General features: G+C 37.4%; 2 protein-coding genes across 2 annotated transcripts; both read right to left on the bottom strand.

Moving 5' to 3' along the window:
* Positions 1–1,547: 1,547 nt before the first annotated feature.
* On the bottom strand, positions 1,548–2,270 carry LOC113304919. The gene has a single exon (XM_026554038.1). The coding sequence runs from the start codon at positions 2,268–2,270 to the stop codon at positions 1,548–1,550; it is 723 nt and encodes a 240-aa protein (XP_026409823.1).
* A 1,215-nt stretch (positions 2,271–3,485) lies between these two features.
* LOC113304916 lies at positions 3,486–4,202 on the bottom strand. The gene has a single exon (XM_026554037.1). It carries the CDS (start codon positions 4,200–4,202, stop codon positions 3,486–3,488), a length of 717 nt encoding a protein of 238 aa, XP_026409822.1.
* Positions 4,203–21,638: the final 17,436 nt, after the last annotated feature.

Raw genomic sequence — 21,638 nt, 5'->3', positions numbered from 1 at the left:
AGAAAGTTTATTAGATTTCAGTTTTTTGGATGAAGAAATGAAGACCTGTTGTGAAGCTTATATAGAGAGAGCCAAAGGGGACATAAGGAATCTCTATGACTATGCTCTCCAAATTAGTTTTTGCTTTTAGTCTCGTGCGCTTCTGAAGTTGACACCCCATGTCTGGTGGTTGTTCTTATTAATTAAGTGGTTATCTTCACGTTAGAACTTTCAACTATGTAAGCGACAAATTCTAAACACCGGCACACAATATATATGTGCACGTCTGATATATAATTCCGTTCCGACAATAGGAATATGACAGCCTTGATATATATGAGTTAGATGCAAGTGCGTAGTGGTGTTGGTTTATTGTACGTTATGGTTCACCTTCCTGTTGATGGGTTGTTCCCCTGTTCCCCTAGCAACCAATCAGCTTGGCAATCTTATACGAAGCTTATAAGAAACGAACAAGAAACATCTTTTGATACTCAATATCTACAAAACTATAAGCTAAAACCACATGAACGGAAATAACGTATCAATAAAATCGGTTGCGATATGGACGCTTGTTATGTATTTAATATTTTGTAACCCTTTGTCAGGCCTTCTATTTAGTTTCTATGGGAAAGGACGGGAGCCTTGCATATCTCATTTACAGGTGCTTTACATCTTTACTTGTCTATCTCATGGCCACAACTAGCAGTAGAGCTTTGTCTCTGCAAGTTTGCAAAGAGCTTGAGATATTATTTGTAAGAACCAAACGATTTAATCAGTGGCGGAGTATTTCTTCCATTGTGGTTACGTTAATCTAAAGTTGTTCTTGATGCCCAATCCGTATATGGGTATAAGTAAAGTCAATGTAAGCGTGCTACAATAGCAATTGGAATCTTAACACACTCAAATTATCAGATGCATCATATATTACAATGTCAATGCAGCGATACTAAAAGATCATACGTACATATTATTTTTGTCCACCATATAGTGATACGCTTACCTTTAGGATCTCATGGTTCCTCATCTAACAACATTTTCATAATTTTATGATTAACAAAAGAAAAGTCACTGTTGTTTTAACTATATGAAGGGGTGGGTGGAGGAGGTTAGAAAGACAGGTATGTAGCCACACATACATTTTGATTCGCATTTTTTGGATCTTTATCTCCGCAGACAATTAGAATATTAACCTGACAGCCTAAATAGGATTGATTATATATCTGTGAGATATTGATTGCTTATCGAATATGTTCCCGATCTAACTACATCACCATTTCTATAATTATGATCCAATAATTAAGTCAATGGCATTTTGATAATGATGAACACGTAGTTAACCATTACCGAACATGAACGCTAAATTATTGCAATGATTAGAATAATCAAGATGTATTTTGCAGCCAGTAAAAGAAAATAGAGATGAATTTAACGAACATGTAGTTAAAGAATTTGTTGTATTGATATTTACTTTCTCTCATTTACAGTATATGTGTACAAAATTCCATGAGCATTTTCATAACAAAACGCGAAAATGCTAATGGTGGATTAAGTAGCGATATATGTTACTACTAGTTGATGTTGAGAAGTGAAACTCTGTGTTTGATTAAACACCTGAAGACAGTTTCTAGGCCATCTTCAAGATCTTGAGGGGTCATTTGGAGGGCTCCCAATGTTTTTTGTGCATTGTTTACTTCAATGCCTTTGGTAAGGGCTTTTACCATGTTCTCAACCTTCATTACTTCGGAAGTTTCTTCGCTTTGTGCAACTCGCTTGGTGAGCGTCAATTTAGAGATCAAAGACTTGTTTTGTTTTGGCACAGAAACAAAGGACAGTATAGATTCAAAAACGGCTAGAGTTGTAGCTTCTACTTCTGCTAGCAAGCTAATTTCGGTATCGTTTTTCTTGTTGTTCTTAAGATTTGCAAGGCACTTGCGGATCACTTTGGTGATCTTCTTGCTTGAGATCATGTATTCAGAAACTTCATTTGATCGTCTACGAATGGAAGATTGTAGTTCTTGAAGAGATTGTCTCATTTGAGACAAAACATCCTTGATAATACTGCAAACATCCAACAACATGATAGATCCGTCCAAAACGGTGTCCAAGCATTTCCCATCTTGAGTAGAAAGGAAATCCTCAACACACTCGTATACCTTTTGGAGACCAGATATGTTCTGGAAGATTGATGAAGATGAGGTAGCTTTAAGTTGGCATAATTGTTCCTCCATTGCAAGAGTAAGAGGATGAGAATTTGTTGGTAAACTGATAGAGCGAACATGGAAAGAAGCCATTTTGTAATTGAATTAGTAGAAGAAGAAAGTTCGTTTGAATTTAGTTTTCTGGATGAAGATTGAATACCTATTGTGAAGCTTATATATACAGAGTCGAAGGCGAAATAAGGAATCTCCACAGTTAATGTTTTTGGTCTCGTGCGCCTCCGAAGTTCACGCCCATGTCCGGTGGTTGCTCTTGTATATAATTAGGTTTTCTTCACTTTAACATTAAAACTTCGTTTATGAAATATAGAAAATCGGTAAACACACATACATAATATGGATGTACAGTTGTGCACGTCTGATATTGTCGGATTAATATTAAAATTCGGTTCCAACAATTGGAATATGACAGGCTTGATATATACCAATTAGATGCAAGTGCCTAGTGGATTTGGTTGGTTATCCTTTATGGTTCACCTTTCTGATACGTTGTTCCCCTGTTCCCCTATAAATCCATTGGGACCTTCGCAAGCTTATATGAAGCGTCTAAGTTTAGGTAATCAGTAATAAGAAACGAACAAGAAACATCTTTTGATATCTTATCAATCTCCAAGTTAATATCTTTAAAACTTTCCGCTATGTTAGCGATCTGTAAACATTGACACTTAATTTGTACGTGCACGTCTGAAATTGTCAGATTATATACAATCCCATTCAAACAGTTGGCAATATGACAGCCTTGATAGCATGAATTAATAATGCAAGTGTGTAATGTTGTTAGTTGGTTCACCGGTACGTTGTTCCTATTTCCCTAGCAACTGGAATCTTCACAAGCGTATATGAAGCCTCCAATTAGATCAATTAATGGAAGCTACCAAGAAAGATCTATAGTGATCCTGATGCACACACTACCAACATTTGGAATACTGATAGGCTGTTTAATACGCATATTTTGGACCACTGTCTCTTCGGAGACAATTAGATTCTTAACAGCCTAACTTATACTGTTCATGCATGTGCGAGAAATTAATTGCAAGTTCATTAAGATTCAAGAATTAAGTCAATAGTATGAACACGGTAATGACCATCAGGATAATTGAGGTGTACTTTTCAGTCAGTAAAAAGACGGAGATAAATCTGATGAACAAATATATATAGTCAAAATTTGTTGTATTGATATTTACTTTTTTTTTTTTTTCATTTACAGTAACTGTGTATAAAACTCCATGAGCATTTTCATAATAAAACGCGAAAACACTTGAGGAGGATTAGTAGTGATATATGTTACTACTAGTTGATGTTGAGAAGTGAAACTCTGTGCTTGATTAAACACCTGAAGACAGATTCTAGTCCATCTTCAAGATCTTGAAGGGTCATTTCAAGGGCTTTCAATGTCTTTTGCACATTGTTTACTTCGATGCCTTTGTTAAGGGCTTTCACTGCGGTGTCAACCTCCACTACTTCGGAAGTTTCTTCGCTTTGTGCAACTCGCTTGGTAAGGGTTAGCTTAGAGATCAAAGACTTGTTTTGCTTTGGAGCAGAAACAAAGGACAATATAGATTCAAAAACGGCAAGAGTTGTAGCTTCAACTTCTGCAAGCAAGCTAATCTCGGTATCGTTTTTCTTGTTGTTCTTAAGATCTGCAAGGCACTTGCGGATCACTTTGGTGATTTTCTTTCTTGAGGTCATGTATTCAGAAACTTCATTTGATTGCCTACGAATGGAAGATTGTAGTTCTTGAACAGATTGCCTCATTTGAGACAATACATCCTTGATAATACTGCAAACATCCAATAACATGATAGATCCATCCAAAACAGTGTCTAAGAATTTTCCATCTTGGGTAGAAAGGAAATCCTCAACACACTCGTATAACTTTTGGAGACCAGATAAGTTTTGGCTGATTGATGAAGATGCTTTTAATTGGCAAAGTTGGTCCTCCACTGCAAGAGTGAGAGGATGAGAGTTTTTTGGTAAACTGATGGAGCGAACATGGAAAGAAGCCATTTTTGAATTGAATTAGTAGAAGAAGAAAGTTTATTAGATTTCAGTTTTTTGGATGTGGAATGGATACCTATTGTGAAGCTTTATATACACAAAGCCAAAGGAGACAAAAAGAATCTCCATTCTGGCTCTCTAACTCACTTGCTTTGTTCTCATGTGCTTCCGATTTTATCGTCCGTGTCTGTTGGTTTCTCCTGATTTAAATAACTTGCAACAGATAATGCATCACTCATCATACAAGGTAATCACCACGTTAGTATCTTAAATTTTGTCGATTGTTATAGCTAATTGGGAACTATAATATTAATGCACGACCGACATTGTCTTTTAGACACTTGGAATATGACAGCCTTGCTATGTATGAGTTAATGTAAGCGTGTAATCCCGTTGGTTAGTTATCATTTGTGATTCCCTTGTCCCCTAACGATTGAATCTTCACATCCACGTACAATTCAATGTCAATGTTGTGTTACTACGAACAGTCTCGAGATTGAGACCCATCTTCACAGTCTCGAGATTGAGACCCATCTTAAAAGTCCAATGCTTAAACTGTTATGGACAGTCCATTGTAAGGTCGAACTCTAGGGTCTAAAACTAGGGTTGTGTATCTTGTATAAGAGGCAGATTGAATGAATGAAAGACGTACGAACTATTTTGATATATGTGGTTTACAAAATCTAACATGGCATCACGAGCCAGAGTTGATTAACACGAATAAGAAAACCCTAGAACAGTAGACATGGCGGATGATGCAGAATCATCTAAAAGAGGAAAAGAGGTAGAAAACAATATGCAAAAGAAGAAACCAGAATATCATCTGGGATCAAGTGATGGACCAGGGATTATCATCACACCTATTGTATTAAAGGGAGCAAACTATGATGAATGGGCTAGAGCAGTGAGAAGATCATTGATAGCCAAACGGAAATTTGGTTTTGTTGATGGAACTGTCAAAGAACCAACAGAACCTGAGGAGTTAGAGGAATGGATTGCAGTGCATTCAATGCTGGTTTCTTGGATCAGCAATACATTGGAGACAAATATTAGATCAACGTTGGGGGATTATGATGATTCGAGCATGTTATGGACGCACTTGAAGAGGAGATTTTGTGTTGTAAGTGGAACTCGGATCTGCCAGTTGAAAGCTGCCTTAAGCGAATGCAAACAGAAGAAGACTGAGGAGGTTGCAGTGTACTATGGGAGATTGAACAAGATATGGGATGAGATGGTGACGTACATGAAGATACCAAAGTGTAGCTGTGGCCTGTGCACGTGTAACATTGCAACACAGGTTAGTACGTTGAGAGAAGAAGATTTCTTACACTATTTTTTGATTGGATTGGATACCATGTATAGCTCCCTGCGTGAACAGTTACTGGCAAGAGAACCACTGCCATCTATAGATGTGGCTTATCAAGTTGTGGTTAATTCAGAACGTCTAAAATTGGGGGAAGGATTTGTGACGTCTCAGACACAGGACAATGTTATGGCGTTCAAAGTTCATTCAGACCAGCGTCCATACAATAATATGTATGATCCTAAAATTTTTTGCAAGCATTGTAGCCGAGAAGGGAACTCACAGGAAGGGTGTTTTCAGCTGATTGGATACCCGGAATGGTGGGGTGACAGACAAAGAGGTGGAAGAGGATATGGTCGAGGAGACCTAACTGGTGGTAGAGCTGCTGGTAGAGGACGTGCTGGTGCCGGTTTTGTGAACAACAGAGGAGGTAGAGGACAAGACAATATACGTGCGCATAATTTGAACATATCGGCAGCAACAACATCATCTCATCATGCCACTGGATATTCAGGAGATGCATCAGGACTGACAGGCGTGACTGCAATTCAAGTTCAGCAGGTTCTTGAATACTTAAATTCAAGAAAAATCAGTTCCCAGCTCCAAGGTAAGACAAATCAAACATCCTGGATTATAGACACAGGAGCTACAAATCATATCACGTGTAAAAGAGATGATATGATAAATGTGAAAGATATTAGAGCATGTTCGGTGGGAATGCCAAACGGAAAATATGCTCACTCTGAGAAAATAGGAACAGTCATTCTTCCTGGTGGTTTGAGATTGGACAATGTGCTTTATGTGCCATAGATAACTTGTAACTTGATTTCTGTTACACAACTCATTGATGAGGTAGTATGTAATGTTCAATGTACTAACAATTTATGTCTTATACAGGACCGGTTGACGAGGAAGGTGATTGGAGTGGGTGACCGACGAGGTGGACTATATATGTTCTGTGGTGTGCCTCCAGTTAAAGTGCTTACGGTGAATGAGGATACGTATGAGCTGTGGCATCAGCGATTGGGACATCCATCAGAGAAAGTGTTACAACGGTTACCAGGTCTGGGTAGAGTATTGAAGAAAAATAATGATACGTGTGATGTTTTTCCACGTGCAAAACATCGTAGAAGTAGTTTTGCTAGTAGTTTGAGCAAATCCAGTTGTAGTTTTGATTTGGTTCATATAGATTTGTGGGGTCCTTATAAGACGTGCTCGTCGTCTGGAGCACAATATTTTTTGACAATAGTAGATGATTTTTCAAGAGGTGTGTGGATTTATTTAATTTAAAGCAAAACTGAGGTTGCAACGATATTTTTTAACTTTATTGCGCTTGTGAAACGTCAATTTGGTAAAGAAATCAAAATTGTTAGAAGTGATAATGGAACTGAATTTAATGCATTACGTGGCTATTTTAAAACTAATGGAATAGTTTTTGAGACATCCTGTGTAGGAACACCTCAACAAAATGGAAGAGTTGAGAGAAAACATCAGCACATAATGAATGTGGCAAGAGCTTTGAGGTTTCAAGCAAATTTACCGATCAGATTTTGGGGAGAATGTGCTTTGACAGCAGCGTATTTGATTAATCGAACGCCTACACCGGTTCTAAATAACAAAACTCCATATGAAGTTCTATTTGTGAAACCGACACCATATAGTCAGTTGAAAGTATTTGGTTGCTTGTGTTATGCACATGATCAAAGTAGTAAAGGGGATAAGTTTGCAAGTCGAGGAAGAAGGTGCGTCTTTCTGGGTTATCCTTTTGTGAAGAAGGCATGGAAAGTATATGACTTAGACAAAAGACAATTTTTAGTCTCAAGGGATGTAAAGTTTCATGAACATCAGTTTCCTTACATATCTAGGGTACCTGATCAGTCAACTGAGATAGTTCAGGCTAATAATGACGTGTGTTGGAGTGATGATGAAGAAATAGTGCAGCAAGAGAACCCAGAAGATATTACTGAGAACCCAACTTACATTACTGAGGACCCGGAAGACAGTACTGCGAACCCAGAATATGTTACTGGGAACCAGGAAGGTATTACTGCGAACCCAGAAAACATTACTGGGAACCCGGAAGACATTACTGAGAACCTGGACGATGATACTGAGAACCCAGAATATATTACTGAGAACCCTGTGGTCTCGAAGGAAGTGACGGAAGCTAGTATGGGTAAAGGAAGGAGACAGAAGATTCCGTCTAGTCGTCTCAAAGGTTTTGTAACGCACACTGTACGACAAAATAGTCCATCCCATGCTCACTCTCCACAATCATCATCCTCAGGTACGCCGTATCCTTTGACGTATTATGTTAGTTGTGATAAATTCTCTACAGTTCATAAAAAGTTTCTTGCAGCAATTACTGCTGGGTCTGCGCCTAAAAATTTCAAAGAATCCATGAAGCATCCAGGATGGCGTAAGGAAATGGCAGAAGAAATACGAGCTTTGGAAGAACAAGGAACATGGGAATTAGAAGAATTACCGCCGGGAAAGAAAGCTCTTGGTAGTAAATGGATTTACACAGAGAAGTATGATGAGAATGGACAGTTGGTGCGGCTCAAAGCTAGACTGGTGATCTTTGGGAATCATCAAGTAGAAGGGTTGGATTACAATGAGACATTTGCACCAGTGGCGAAAATGACGACAGTGCGAACTTTCCTAGCTGTGGCAGCAATTAAGAATTGGGAAGTGCATCAGATGGATGTACATAATGCATTTCTTCATGGAGACTTGGAAGAAGAAGTGTATATGAAAATACCACCTGGATTTTCTCAAGGTAAGTCTAATATGGTGTGTAGGATGAAAAAATATTTATATGGTTGAAAGCAGGCTCCTCGATGTTGGTTTGCAAAATTGTCTGCAGCTTTGAAGAATTATGGGTTTCGGCAATCATATTCCGATTATTCTCTTTTTACCATGACTAAGGGAAAAACCCAACTTAATGTTTTGGTATATGTGGATGATTTGATTGTTGCGGGTAATGATTTAGTTGCGCTTGATCAATTCAAACTTTACTTGGGACAATGTTTCAAGATGAAAGATTTGGGAAAGTTGAAGTATTTTCTGGGTTTGGAGGTGGCACGAAGTGCACAAGGTTTTTATATGTTTCAACGCAAATATGCGTTGGATATCATCATGGAGGCAGGTTTATTAGGTGCAAAACCTGCAGAATTTCCAATGGAAACTAATCATCGTCTTTCTTTGGACAAAGGAGATTTGTTCACGGATGTGGAAAAATATCGAAGACTGATTGGGCGTTTAATCTATTTGTCCGTGACTAGGCCAGACCTAGCATATTCCGTTCATATTTTGTCTCAATTCATGCAACTGCCGAGAATAGCACATTGGGAAGCGGCTCTTCGTGTGGTTCGATATTTGAAGAAGAATCCTGGGCAGGGAATTCTGTTGCGCTCTGATAGTGGTCTTGATTTGAAAGGATGGTGTGACTCAGATTGGGCTGGTTGTCCCTTAACTAGACGCTCGTTGACGGGTTGGTTTGTTCTTCTTGGGTATTCTCCAATATCCTGGAAAACTAAGAAGCAACATACTGTTTCTCGTTCGTCAGCTGAAGCGGAATATAGATCTATGGCGGCGGCGACGTGTGAATTAAAATGGCTGAAAAAATTACTGGGTGATTTGGGAGTTCATCATCCACATGGAATGCGACTTCTCTGTGATAGTCAATCGGCTTTGTATATTGCTCAGAATCTAGTTTTTCATGAACGAACAAAGCATATTGAAGTTGATTGTCATCTGGTTAGAGATGCTATCATGCAGAAGCTTATTACGCCTTCTTACACTCCTACAACAGTGCAATTGGCGGATATTTTTACTAAATCTTTAGGGAAAGCTCAGTTTCAGTTTCTTATTTCCAAGATGGGCATGTGTGATCTCCATGCTCCGTCTTGAGGGAGGGTATTAGGAGAGTTATATATGGGCTCGAGACTGTTGGGTTGAGACCCATCTTCACAGTCTCGAGATTGAGATCCATCTTCACAGTCTCCAGATTGAGACCCATCTTAAAAGTCCAATGCTTAAACTGTTATGGACAGTCCATTGTAAGGTCGAACTCTAGGGTCTAAAACTAGGGTTGTGTATCTTGTATAAGAGGCAGATTGAATGAATGAAAAATGTACGAACTATTTTGATATATGTGGTTTACAAAATCTAACAATATGTATAGTTACGAAGGAAGCAAAAGAGACTAATATGGGTATCTGTTCAAGAAGAAGATATGTATGTTACCTCTAACTTCCCTATCTTTGGTCCTTCCCTTCGAGAACGGAAACAATTTACGCGTATCTCCCAATTATTCTAGGCTGAATGACTTTTATCTGTTCCTTTTTTCAGTGGCAAGCAATTTCGTAAGATATGTGGTTACTTTCAGTTCATGTTATGCTTCATAAATTGACAATCAAAAAGAAACCATGAAGGAAGTAGAACATCCATCATACATTGGGAACTAACTGTAGTAAGCCCTAAACCTTACTCAAGGAGAATGCTAGGTCATTGCTTACATGGTCATACGACTCATACTCAAAGAATTTATATTGCAGAAAATACTGGGTGCTTTAGCAAAGCTGATGGAAGTGCACAGTGTAGAGTCAAGAATTAACTGAACTATATGCGGCGTTTCAAAACATGCGTATTTGAAATATATATTAAAAAAATAAATAACAAAAAAATTAAGTTGGCAGGGCTTGAACCCGGGTCTCTCGGGTGAGAGCCGATTATCCTGACCACCTAGACTACAACGGATTACATTTCCAGCGAGATGAAGATATGAACTTGAAAATCCCCGCAAAGTAATCTGAGTTGCAAGCATTGATTTCCTTATTAAGAGGTGTAACTCAATGTAGCTGGGTCAAGATCCAGAGTCTAACAACCTATTATGGGAAAATTACTTTTAATTGTTTTACAAGAAACAAAATTTGTTTTTTAAAGGAAACCAGAAGTCTAACTTGATTTCAGGGGCGGAGCTACTAATGAGGTGAGTGGGTCACTGGACCCACCTAAATTTTGGTTAATCCTTATAACCTGAAAATGTGAGTGTGAAAACAAACGTTATAGCAGTCAAATTAAGGAAATAAATGAGTGAAAAAAGACTAACTTATTGAATTTTCAGGCTTCAGTTGAATAATCTAGCTCTCTTCAACTGAACCTAGTTCTACTCTGTTTAAATAATCATCAAAGTCTAATTTCCTTAAAAGAATCCACTCAAATATTAGTCGATGAAGACGGACAACAAAGATGAGAACACTATGAAGGCTTATTATCATTCTTTGTTGGGCTCTTCTCAAAAACACATTGTGCAAGATCGTTCTTGTTTCATGGAGTTTGCAGAATTGAAGAACCAAATTGTCTAATAATAATAATAAGTTATTTAAACGGTCCGCGAGTTATAACTCCAAAGGGTGTCACTATCCATCCACAAAAACCCTAAAAAACAAAATTTTGATGAAACATCATAGAATTTGACAAAACCAATTTTTGATTTCATTATAAAATTTGATGAAACCAATTTTGAAATTTGGAGTTTTTGTATTAATTTCTTAAAATTTGAGGTTTTTGTATCAATTTAGTTTAAGATGGAGTTTTAATGAATCCCAACATTTGAGTGGGGTTTTTGTACCACAAGTTTGGTCACCTTGGGTTTTTATGACTAGTTTTTTTATCGCTTCATATTTCTGTGATGAAATGAGATGTTTACATCAAAATTTGGTGGGTGTCCTTGTGATTAGTTATGATGCCAAAATTCTTTTCATATTGCCCCACCCAACTACAAATCCTAGCTCCGCCACTGCTTGATTTGCTATTATTGTCTCATATAAATATAACTCGAAAATCTGTTTTCAAGATATATTAGAAGAAATTCGTTTTATCATCTTCTTTCTTCGTTTTTTTGCGGCGCGTCTTCACTTCCAATCCATGTTGCTAAGTTCAAGAATGGGTAACTTGCGTTGTGCTAACTCAAGTTATACCCGACAGTCTTATCCTGGACATATCTTCGTTGTGAGGGGCTTAGCATTGCTCGTCTCGAGTATACCCGCGAACTAATGTGTTAAGGACAACTTGTTGAACCTGTGATTCTGCCCTCGTCAAGGTGTTTCGGTAGAGTTGTTTCAGTTTTGTTCTTTACATATTATTTTTGATACATCTAACTTGTTGTTCATTATTGCAAGATTCCAACACAATTTCTGGCCAAGTTAATGTATCGGCTTCTACTTGCCAAATGTTTGACATTAGTGCTGGTAGATCAAATATGATCTAGCAGCGTCATACAATACTTTTTCCAATTAGAAAGTTTTCTTAATTAGGAAAAAGAATATTTAATAAACTATAAAATATTTATTCTTTTCATTTAAAATTTTAAAACATTCCATGCACATTTAAGAAATTTATGATTTTTTTTAGAAATTTCCTTATTTAGTGTGATACACTTAAAAATATTTATTCATTTATGTTAAAATTAAATTAAATTCTTTATTTATGTATAAATAAAGGTTGTTCTATTTTTAAAATCACTGAAGAAAATAAAACAATTTCAACTTTTTAAAGAAATCCAAACTTCAAAAGGAATCGAAACTCCGTGTAGCTGATGAATCTATGACAAACAAGAATACGTCCGCGGTGATGGTGGCAGATATGATTGTAAGTATTTTAATATTATTCGGAGTTGGCATACATATTATGGCACTTGTTTTTAAATCACACATCATATATGCTCCAATATCTTTATCTTGTTAAGAATTAATATTTATACTAAGCGGACTTATTACTTTTCAGGACAAACATGACAAAACTCTTGTTAGGACCAGGTGGAAAGATGTAGCTGCAAGAGGAGTTAATTTTCTTTATAAGGAATTAAATTGTGATATATGTCGGGTGAAAACCACGTTTGAAGCAGATATGCGTCCCCATATCATAGGAAAGAAACACAAAAGGAAAGAGACAACATGAAATCAGATATGGTGGCAATAAACAAAAGTACTAAGAGAAAAGTATCTGCGCAACTAGAATTTAGTCTTCTAAAAAATTCAAAGAACATACAAGGCATTGAAGTAAACAATGCCTTTGAACGAGAGTCTCATTTGAAGCTTCCTTTTCAGCTTCAGCAGTCTCATCAACTTCAGATTCTACCACAAGGTTTTTTTGGAAATGTTTCACTGTTAATATCCATGACAGTGACCATTAGAGCTTCACTGTTTTTATGACAAGCTGTCATACTAGAAGTTTCGCCGGGACCTTCCTTTTCAGTTTCAGCAGTCTCAATTTGAAGCTTCATTTTCAGCTTCAGCAGTCTCATGTGAAGCTTCTATGGTTTCACTGTGAATACCCTGGACAACATCAGGTCCACCGGTACCTTCCTTTTCAAGTCCAGGAGTCTCATTTGAAGATTCCTTTTCAGCTTCAGGAGTCTTCGTTGCAGGTCCGCCGGTACCTTCCTTTGCAAGTCCAGGAGTCTCATTTGAAGCTTCCTTTTCAGCTTCAGGAGTCTTCGTTGCAGATTCGATGGGTTCACTGCGAATTGTATCATTTTGAGATTTGTCCTGGCCACCACCTTCTAGGTTTTCTGCCACCTTCAGTCTGTCATCCTCTCCGTCCCCTCTCGTAGATTACACTTTATCATTATTTGAGGTGTTACCACCTTCATCATCCATGGGGTTATCCCCGTCAACCCTTGTATGACTTTGAGTGTTGTCCAGACCAGCACCTTCTAGGTTTTCTGTAACTACATTATGATGAGTGCCAAATATTGTATATATTTATCCCTTTTTGTTGGCATTTTAACTCATCTTTTGTGCATTAATTCTACATTTTATCCCATATTCTGTATTTTCATTGTTTTCAAGAATAAATATTTTTATTAATTAATTTTGCATTTTTAGGTAATAAATAAAGTTCGAATGAGTCGCGGAGCGAAAAGAGCAGAAAAGTAGTGAAAAGCCGGGAGAAATTACGCAAGGAAGCCGCGAAGAATGGTGCGCACAACCTCATCTTCTACACACAAAAGCGCCTCCGTTCTCAGCCATCAGATCAGTTCTCAGAAGCATCCGACGGTCGCTCCTTCATAGAGCATCAAAATCTGAAGTCTCTGCCAAGCACCACAGCGCTGAAATTCCAAGCCTTCAGATCAGATGGTAGTTGAATCCAACGGTCGCTCCCTTGCTGTTCATCAACGTTTGATATCTCCGCCTTACACTACATCACCTAACTCCATCTTGAGCCGTCAGTTTCGTTGTATTTTTGCATCCAACGGTCGCTCACGATCTGTCTCAATTTCTCCGTTAGATCCGTTTCAGAAGTTATCATCCTACGCCTTTCATCACCGAACATCAAGGTTCGATGATCCCGCTCAACACTCAAACACCTAAGTCTATATCCCACAAACCAAACAACCCCTAGCCAGAACCTAATCGAGCTCACCCCGTCTGCAACCACCATACCCTGCCTCACCACCACCTTCTTCCCTGTCGTCACCAACCCTCCTGCAACAGCCACCAAACCACCACCATACCACTCTGTACAACATCACCCCATCTCCCTAGAACCTAATTGTTCCACCTAACCCCCAACTGTATCTCACTGACCTAGATTAGGGTTTGTTGGAACAACTAGGTTTAGGGCATGAGAAGCACGGAGAGGAGCAGGAGGCGAAGTACAAGCATGGGTCGAAGTGAGGGAGCGATTATCAGAGAAATTAGGTAAAAAAATTGTGTAACCCTAATTTTACTGTTTTAGGGGATTTTTTGGGGAAGAACATATGGAACCCTAATTCATATTTTTGGGTATAAATAGAAGGGGTGTTGTATGTGTAGGGGGTGTTCTTGGTCAGCCGAGATACCCCCTACTTGGGTTAATTTCAGTTTAATTTCAATGTCCTGTTAATTTCAGTTTAATTCCAATTTTAGTTTCAGTTCAATGTTCTAGTTCAACTTCAATTCCAGTTGTTAATTAGTTTCAATATGTTCTAACTTCATATGCTAGGGGCTAGATGATACTCTTGAATTGTATGCTAGGTTAATCCATGATCATGTTAATTGTTCTTGTAGTGCTTAAATGTCATAGGACTGATAATATCTACTTGAGTGAATGCATCTGTGATCAGTTGTGCTGTAAGAAGACAACTGATTCTAGGGGTGAAAGAATGATGGTAGCTAAGAATTCAGTCCATTTGAAGGACTATGTTTAACTGTCTTAGGGTGATAGATAGCTTCTTGAACAACAAGCCTGTGATCAGCTGTGCTGTAAGAAGACAGCTGATGCTAGGGGCAAGTGAGTAAAGATTAGCCAAGAAAATCATCCATTATGATCTTCCCTGAATTGAAACAAGAAAAATGATTTGAGTAGGTACTGCCTTAGCTTAGGATCAAGTAGTGGATTCAAAGACCCTAGTACCTTCACTCTTCACTTCACTGCCTTTGGCTCATTGCCATTGTAACTGTCACTATCTCACTGCCTGTCACTAGCTCAGACTAGCTAGAAAACTTCAATAGCTCCCTCCAAGTCCCTGTGGACAAACCTTTTCTTCCCATCACTAACTACAATTGATCCTGTGCACTTGCAGGTCAGTTTGTAGGTTTCTTTCAAAACCCACCACATTATCACCATCTTCTTTATTCCCCGTAGTAGCATCACTGTAAGGACCCTCAGAAGATTAGGTCGGCCTTATCTCCACATCGTGAAGATAGCTCTCTTATTCTTTTTTTTTTTTTTTTCTTTCATCTTCTTTCTTCTTCTCTTCTCTATTCAATATCTTCCTCTCCTGTTCTTCTTTTCTGCATGTGCTCGATAGATGAATTAGAGTTTTGAGATCGAAATAGGTTGGAGAAGATCACGGAATTACTGATAGTGATGGCGTTGTTATCTGTTGTTGATTCATACTTGAAAGAGAAAGTAAATTAGAAGTTAGGGTTCGGTCTGAGTTCAAGATATGGAAGATTTGATTAATTAAAGATGGACTTGAGTGGTTGATGACGAAGAACGAAAAGGGTTGTTACTCAATTGAGTTTCTGGAGTGTGAATCAGAGAATCGAAGTTTGGAATTTGAATTAAGGTTTGAGTGGAAATTCATATGAAGAATTGGGAGATGAAATCGAGGGTTTAAGTGACGGATTAAAGATGGGTGAATTAGGTTTTATTTCAGTTGATATACGAATGGAATCATAGATAGGGTTTCATCCGAAATTAGGGTTAGTTGATATGGAATTGGATTTGTGGTAAAGAAGAATGGAATTGATGTGCTGATAATTATCAAGGAGAAGATGAAGATGGGTTGTGCACATCCATTTCAGAGAATATGGTGTAGATACAAAGAGTGATGAAGATCGAGAAAGTTAGGGTTCTGTGAAGAAGAATTGGGTTTGTGAAATTGGGATCAGAATTGAATTGGGGAAATAGCTGTTCAGAGGAAGCTGAAGTTTTGGTAAGACCTCAATTTCATTTAAGTTTGGTAATTCAATTTAATTATTTAGATTATTGAATTTTTGCATTTGTGGATGAAGCTGAGGTTGAGTTTGAGTTTAGTTTAGAGATGTGGTTGTTGTTTTGTTGATTTCAGAGTGTTGGAGTTGTTGAGTTTGGATTATTGTTTGAGATGAATACAGGGTTTGAATGTGTTTTCTGGATAGTTGGTATAGTTGAAATGGAACTGTTGTTGTAGAATAGGTTTGTATATATGACTGGAATGTGAAGTTCTTCTTGAATTGAATACATGGGTGATGGAACTGAGAAGACTATGGATTGTTGTGGATGTATTGCTATAGTTTGTGTTGGTGGGTTGTTTTGTTTGAGGCTGAATTGGTTATAGAGTTAAAATTTATAGTAATTGAGGAAGTGCAGTGGTGTTGTTGGTCTGAGCTGGTGTTGTTGAGTTTATGTGGTTGTTTATGAAGTTGATAGTGAGATTGTTTTAGAATTGGGAAATTGAAGTGCAGAGTTATTAGGATATGAGATGTGCAGGGTTGTTTGAGTTGAAATGTCTTGGAGTTAGAACTGTAATTGGTGGTGTAGGCTTGAAACTGTTGGATACAGAACAATGGTTGAGATTTGGAGTTGTGTTGTATAATGACAGTGATGCGGAAGAGATGGTGTTGTTATATTGTTTGTGAATGAAATGAGTTTGGGTGAATGTGTTTACAATGAAAGATATGATTGTACAGGGGGTGGTTTTATATGATGAATGAAATAGTTATTGTACTGGAGTTGTTGTGCTAGTGGTCATTCAGTTGGGAAAATAGTCTTGCAGTTTGGGAAGACTAGTGATTAAGTTGGTTTAGTTGTGATCCTGAAGTTGCAGTTCATGAAGAATTGTGATTATAGAGTTCTAGATAGTGATTGTTATGAAAAGGTTAAAGCTGCAATTGCTAGTAAGCAGAATTTGTATTTGAGATTAAGTTATAAAATTACTTTTAAATGAATGAATTGATTGTTTATGCTTAGTCAGGTAGAATTGTTGTAAGAGTGAAGAGGATGTAGGCCTATTAGTCATCCCAGTCAGTTTAGCTGACCCAGTGTATCTGACTGTTTTTATACCTAGCTGACTCAGGGTATTTAACTGAGTTGATCCGATTTGACTCAGTGGAACAGTATCGACTCAGTTGACCGATTTAGTCTTTGACTTATTTGACCATTAACCCTGGACTTTGACCCGAACTTGCACGTTGACTGTTAGTTGAACCCTGTGACCGTTAGTTTGACCGTTGTAGACCGTTAACTGATCAGTTTGACCAGGCCTTAGTTTATGGAGATGGTTTGTTGGGCTTGGGCTTATAGTTAGTTTTCTATTTTGATCTATTGGACCTTTATGGTCTAATTTATCTTCCATTCCCTTCTACAAAGTTGTAGATATTCATAAGACTTAACTATGTTATAGAATCAATCTAATTGGATTAGTAAGCTCTTAGTCATGTTAAAGATAGAGAATAAGATATCTTAATGGGATTAGAACCATTACATAGTATTGTATGATTCTTGTGTGAGCCTTTTGGCTAAACTCTTAGAGTTCTTGTATGATTAACAGTTAGTTATTAACAACGATCGATTCAAGGACGAACCAGCGGATCGTGGATCTCGAGGTAGGCGTGGCTTGTCAACAAAATAGGTGGGACTACATTTGACTCTTTTGTAACCATTGTTGTTTCTTTTACAAAAGTTTATGCTTAACAAACTCATGCATTGTCTAGTGTGCATTCCATGTTTTGTTTAAATTGCATTATTATACTTATGTTGATTTTGTTAATCCTTCCATGGTTTGGAAAAGACTTGTAATGTTTTTTTGTCATATGAATTGTTATGGGAAATATGAATTTCCACTTGTGGTATATAAGATATGCTCATTCACATTTATATCTACATGAATTCAGCTTTTATGCTTATATCGGTCGACAGTTTGCGATTTCGGAATTGTCGACATCCATATTTACGATTAGGTGTGGATTTGCGAGTTCGGAAATGCACAACCATAGTATACATTGTTTGAAGAAGGAGTTTGTCCATATACATGTTTGTTTACTTCTGTGAGGATATGCTCTTTCACATTTATATCTACATGAATTCAGCTTTTATGCTTATATCGGTCGACAGTTTGCGAGTTCGGAATTGTCGACATCCATATTTACGATTAGGTGTGGATTTGCGAGTTCCGAATTGCACAACCATAGTATACATTGTTTGAAGAAAGAGCTTGTCCATATTCGTGTTTGTGTATCTCAGTGACTTGGTCACTATTTAATGTCTGAGAAAACATTATTGTTTTTCTTAATCTTGTTTATGATTACTTAGAAGGTAAATGTTAATTATTCCCACTTTCAGTTGTCAGAGACAGATCAGAGTTGCGCAGCGAAAGCCTCAAGTGTTGACTCTGTTAATTAGTTAACTTCTTCTATGTTTATTATGTTGTCTATTGTATCTGTAAACCAATTGACTATTGTATGTGTATCATTTGAGAGAAGTTCATGTATATATATTCCGAGCAGGGTTAGTTTTGGGATAAGATTTTTGTAGCAGATTTCTTAATTGAATGTTTAAGTATTTGAATTAGATTCGTAGTGCCTCTTTATTTAGCTAATCTCTTGGATTAGTCAACTCCTAGCTTAGGGGGGCTACAATCACCTCCACCGTTCAATGGGTCGTCCACCTCCTCCCTTCTTGTCGGCACTCCATTCACTGAGGTGTTACCATCTTGATGAATCGTATTTGCTGCTACTTCAAATTCATCCCCTGGTATATCAAATGAATTTGAAATTCAAATTCCTGAAAATAGTTTGCAAGAATTCGGTTTGCTGTAAGTTTTTACAATTCAACCCCTGATATATCAAATGAATTTGAAATGCAAATTCCTTAAAATAGGTTGCAAGAATTCGGTTTCCTAGAGTGTCAGTTTTGCTTTTATTTTGATTTTGTTTCAATTTTAATTATTTGAAATTTCGTTTTATTTTAATTTGTAGACTATGTTTCGAAATTTTAAAATTTTAATTTAGGGTTTACGGTTTGAAATTTGTGCTGACAAATAAGTTCCCGATGGGATGATTTTAGGCTTATATGCTAGATCTACAATGAATAAAAATACCTGCGATCTAAGCCTAACATGATCCCATCAGTAACTTATTTGCAAGCACAAATTTCAAACCCTAAACCCTAAATTAAAATTTTAAAATTTCAAAACATAGTCTTATGATTTTAAAACAAATCAAAATTTCAAACTATCTAAATTGAAACAAAATCGAAATAAAATAAAAATTGAAACTCTAACTTTGCTTGAATTGTAAAACTTACAGCAACCCGAATTCTTGCAACTTATTTTCATATACGATTTGAAGTAGCAGCAAATACGATTCATCAAGATGGTAACACCTCAGTGAATGGAGTGCTGACAAGAAGGGAGGAGGTGGACGACCCATTGAATGGTGAAGGTGATGCTAATATGGGGAATAAAGAATATGGTGATAATATAGTTACAGCAAACCTAGAAGGTGTTGGTCTGGACAACACTCAAAGTGATACAAGGGTTGACGAGGATAACCCCATGGATGATGAAGGTGGTAACACCTCAAATAATGATAAAGTGTCAGCAAGAGGGGACGGCGAGGATGACCGACTGAAGGTGGCAGAAAACCTAGAAGGAGGTGGCCAGGACAAATCTCAGAATGATACAATTCGCAATGAAACCATCGAATCTGCAGTGAAGACTCCTAAAGATGAAAAGGAAGCTTCAAATGAGACTCCTGGATTTCAAAAGGAAGGTACCAGCGGACCTGCAACAAAGACTCCTGAAGCTGAAAAGGAAGCTTCAAACAAGACTCCTGGACTTGGAAAGGAAGATACCGGCGGACCTGATGTTGTCCAGGGTATTCACAGTGAAACCATGGAAGCTTCACATGAGACTGCTGAAGCTGAAAAGGAAGCTTCAAATGAGACTGGTGAAACTGAAAAGGAAGGTCTCGGCGAAACTGCTAGTATGGCAGCTTGTCAGAAAAACAGTGAAGCTGAAATGGTCCCTGTCATGGATATTAACAGTGACACATTTCCAGAAAAACCTTGTGGTATATCATCTGAATCTGAAGTTCATGAGACTGCTGAAGCTGAAAAGGAAGCTTCAAATGAGACTGTTGAAACTGAAAAGGAAGGTCCCGGCCAAACTGTAGAATGAATACCTATTCTGAGAGAGCCGAGGGGATATAAGGAATCTCTATAACTAAGATCTCCAAATTAGTTATTGTTTTTAGTCTCGTGTGCTTCCGAAGTTGACACTCCGTGTCTGCTGGTTGTTCTTATCAATTACTTGGTTATGTGCACCCCATGTCTTCACTTTAAAACTTTCAAACATGTAAGCGACAAAGTCTAAACACTGGGACACAATATGTATGTGCACGTCTGATATATAATTCCGTTCCAACAATAGGAATATGACAGCCTTGATATATATGATTTAGATGCAAGTGCGTAGTCTGGTGTTCGTTTTTTGTACGTTATGGTTCACCTTCCTGTTGCTGGGTTGTTCCCCGTACCCCTAGCAACCAACTTCGCAAGCTTATACGAAGCTTATAAGAAACGAACAAGAAACATCTTTTGATACTCGATATCTCAGAACAAAAATATAAGCTTAAACCACATGAACGGAAATAACGTACCAAGAAAATCGGTTGCCATACACACGCTTGTTATGTATTTAATTTTTTTGTAGCCTTTGTCAGGCCTTCTGTTAAGTTTCTATGAAAGGAGAGGAGCCTTGCATATCTCATTTACGGGTACTTTTTATCTTTAGTTGTCCATCTCATGGCCACAACTAGCAGTAGCGCTTTGTCTCTGCAAGCTTGCAATGAACTTGAGATATTATTGGTAAGAACCAAATGATTTAATCAGTGGCGGAGTTTTTCTTCCATTGTGGTACGTTATTCTAATGTTGTTCTTGATGCCTAATCCGCATATGGGTATATGTCAATGTAAGCGTGCTACGCTAGCATTTGGAATCTTAAAATACCCTCAAATTATCAGATGCATCATACATTACAATGTCAATGCAGCGATACTAAAAGATCGTACGTGCTTATTATTTTTGTCCACCATAAAGTGATACGCTTACCTTTAGGATCTCATGGTTCCTCATCTTACAACATTTTCATAATTTTATGATTAACAAAAGAAAAGTCACTGTTGTTTTACCTATATGAAGGGGTGGGTGGAGGAGGTAAGCAAGATAGGTATGTAGCCACACATGCATTTTGATTCGCATTTTTTGGATATTTATCTCTGCAGACAATTAGAATACTATACTGACAGCCTAAATAAGATCGGTTTTGCATCTGTAAGATATTGATTGCTTATCGAATATGTTCCCGATCTAACTACATAACCATTTCTTTAATTACGATCCAATAATTAAGTCAATGGCATTTTGATAAGGATGAACACGTAGTTAACCATTACCGAACATGAACGCTAAATTATTGCAGTGATGTATTTTGCAGCCAGTAAAAAAATAGAGATGAATTTAACGAACAAATATATGTAGTTAAAGAATTTTTTGTATTGATATTTACTTTCTCTCATTTACAGTATATGTTTACAAAATTCCATGAGCATTTTCATAATAAAACGCGAAAATGCTAACGGTGGATCAATAGCAATATATGTTACTA

The sequence above is a fragment of the Papaver somniferum genome, chromosome 8 (genome assembly GCF_003573695.1).
Source record: "Papaver somniferum cultivar HN1 chromosome 8, ASM357369v1, whole genome shotgun sequence".
NCBI lineage: Eukaryota > Viridiplantae > Streptophyta > Magnoliopsida > Ranunculales > Papaveraceae > Papaver > Papaver somniferum.
The sequence above is the reverse complement of the archived record's forward strand: the minus strand, read 5'-3'. Positions and strand labels throughout refer to the sequence as shown.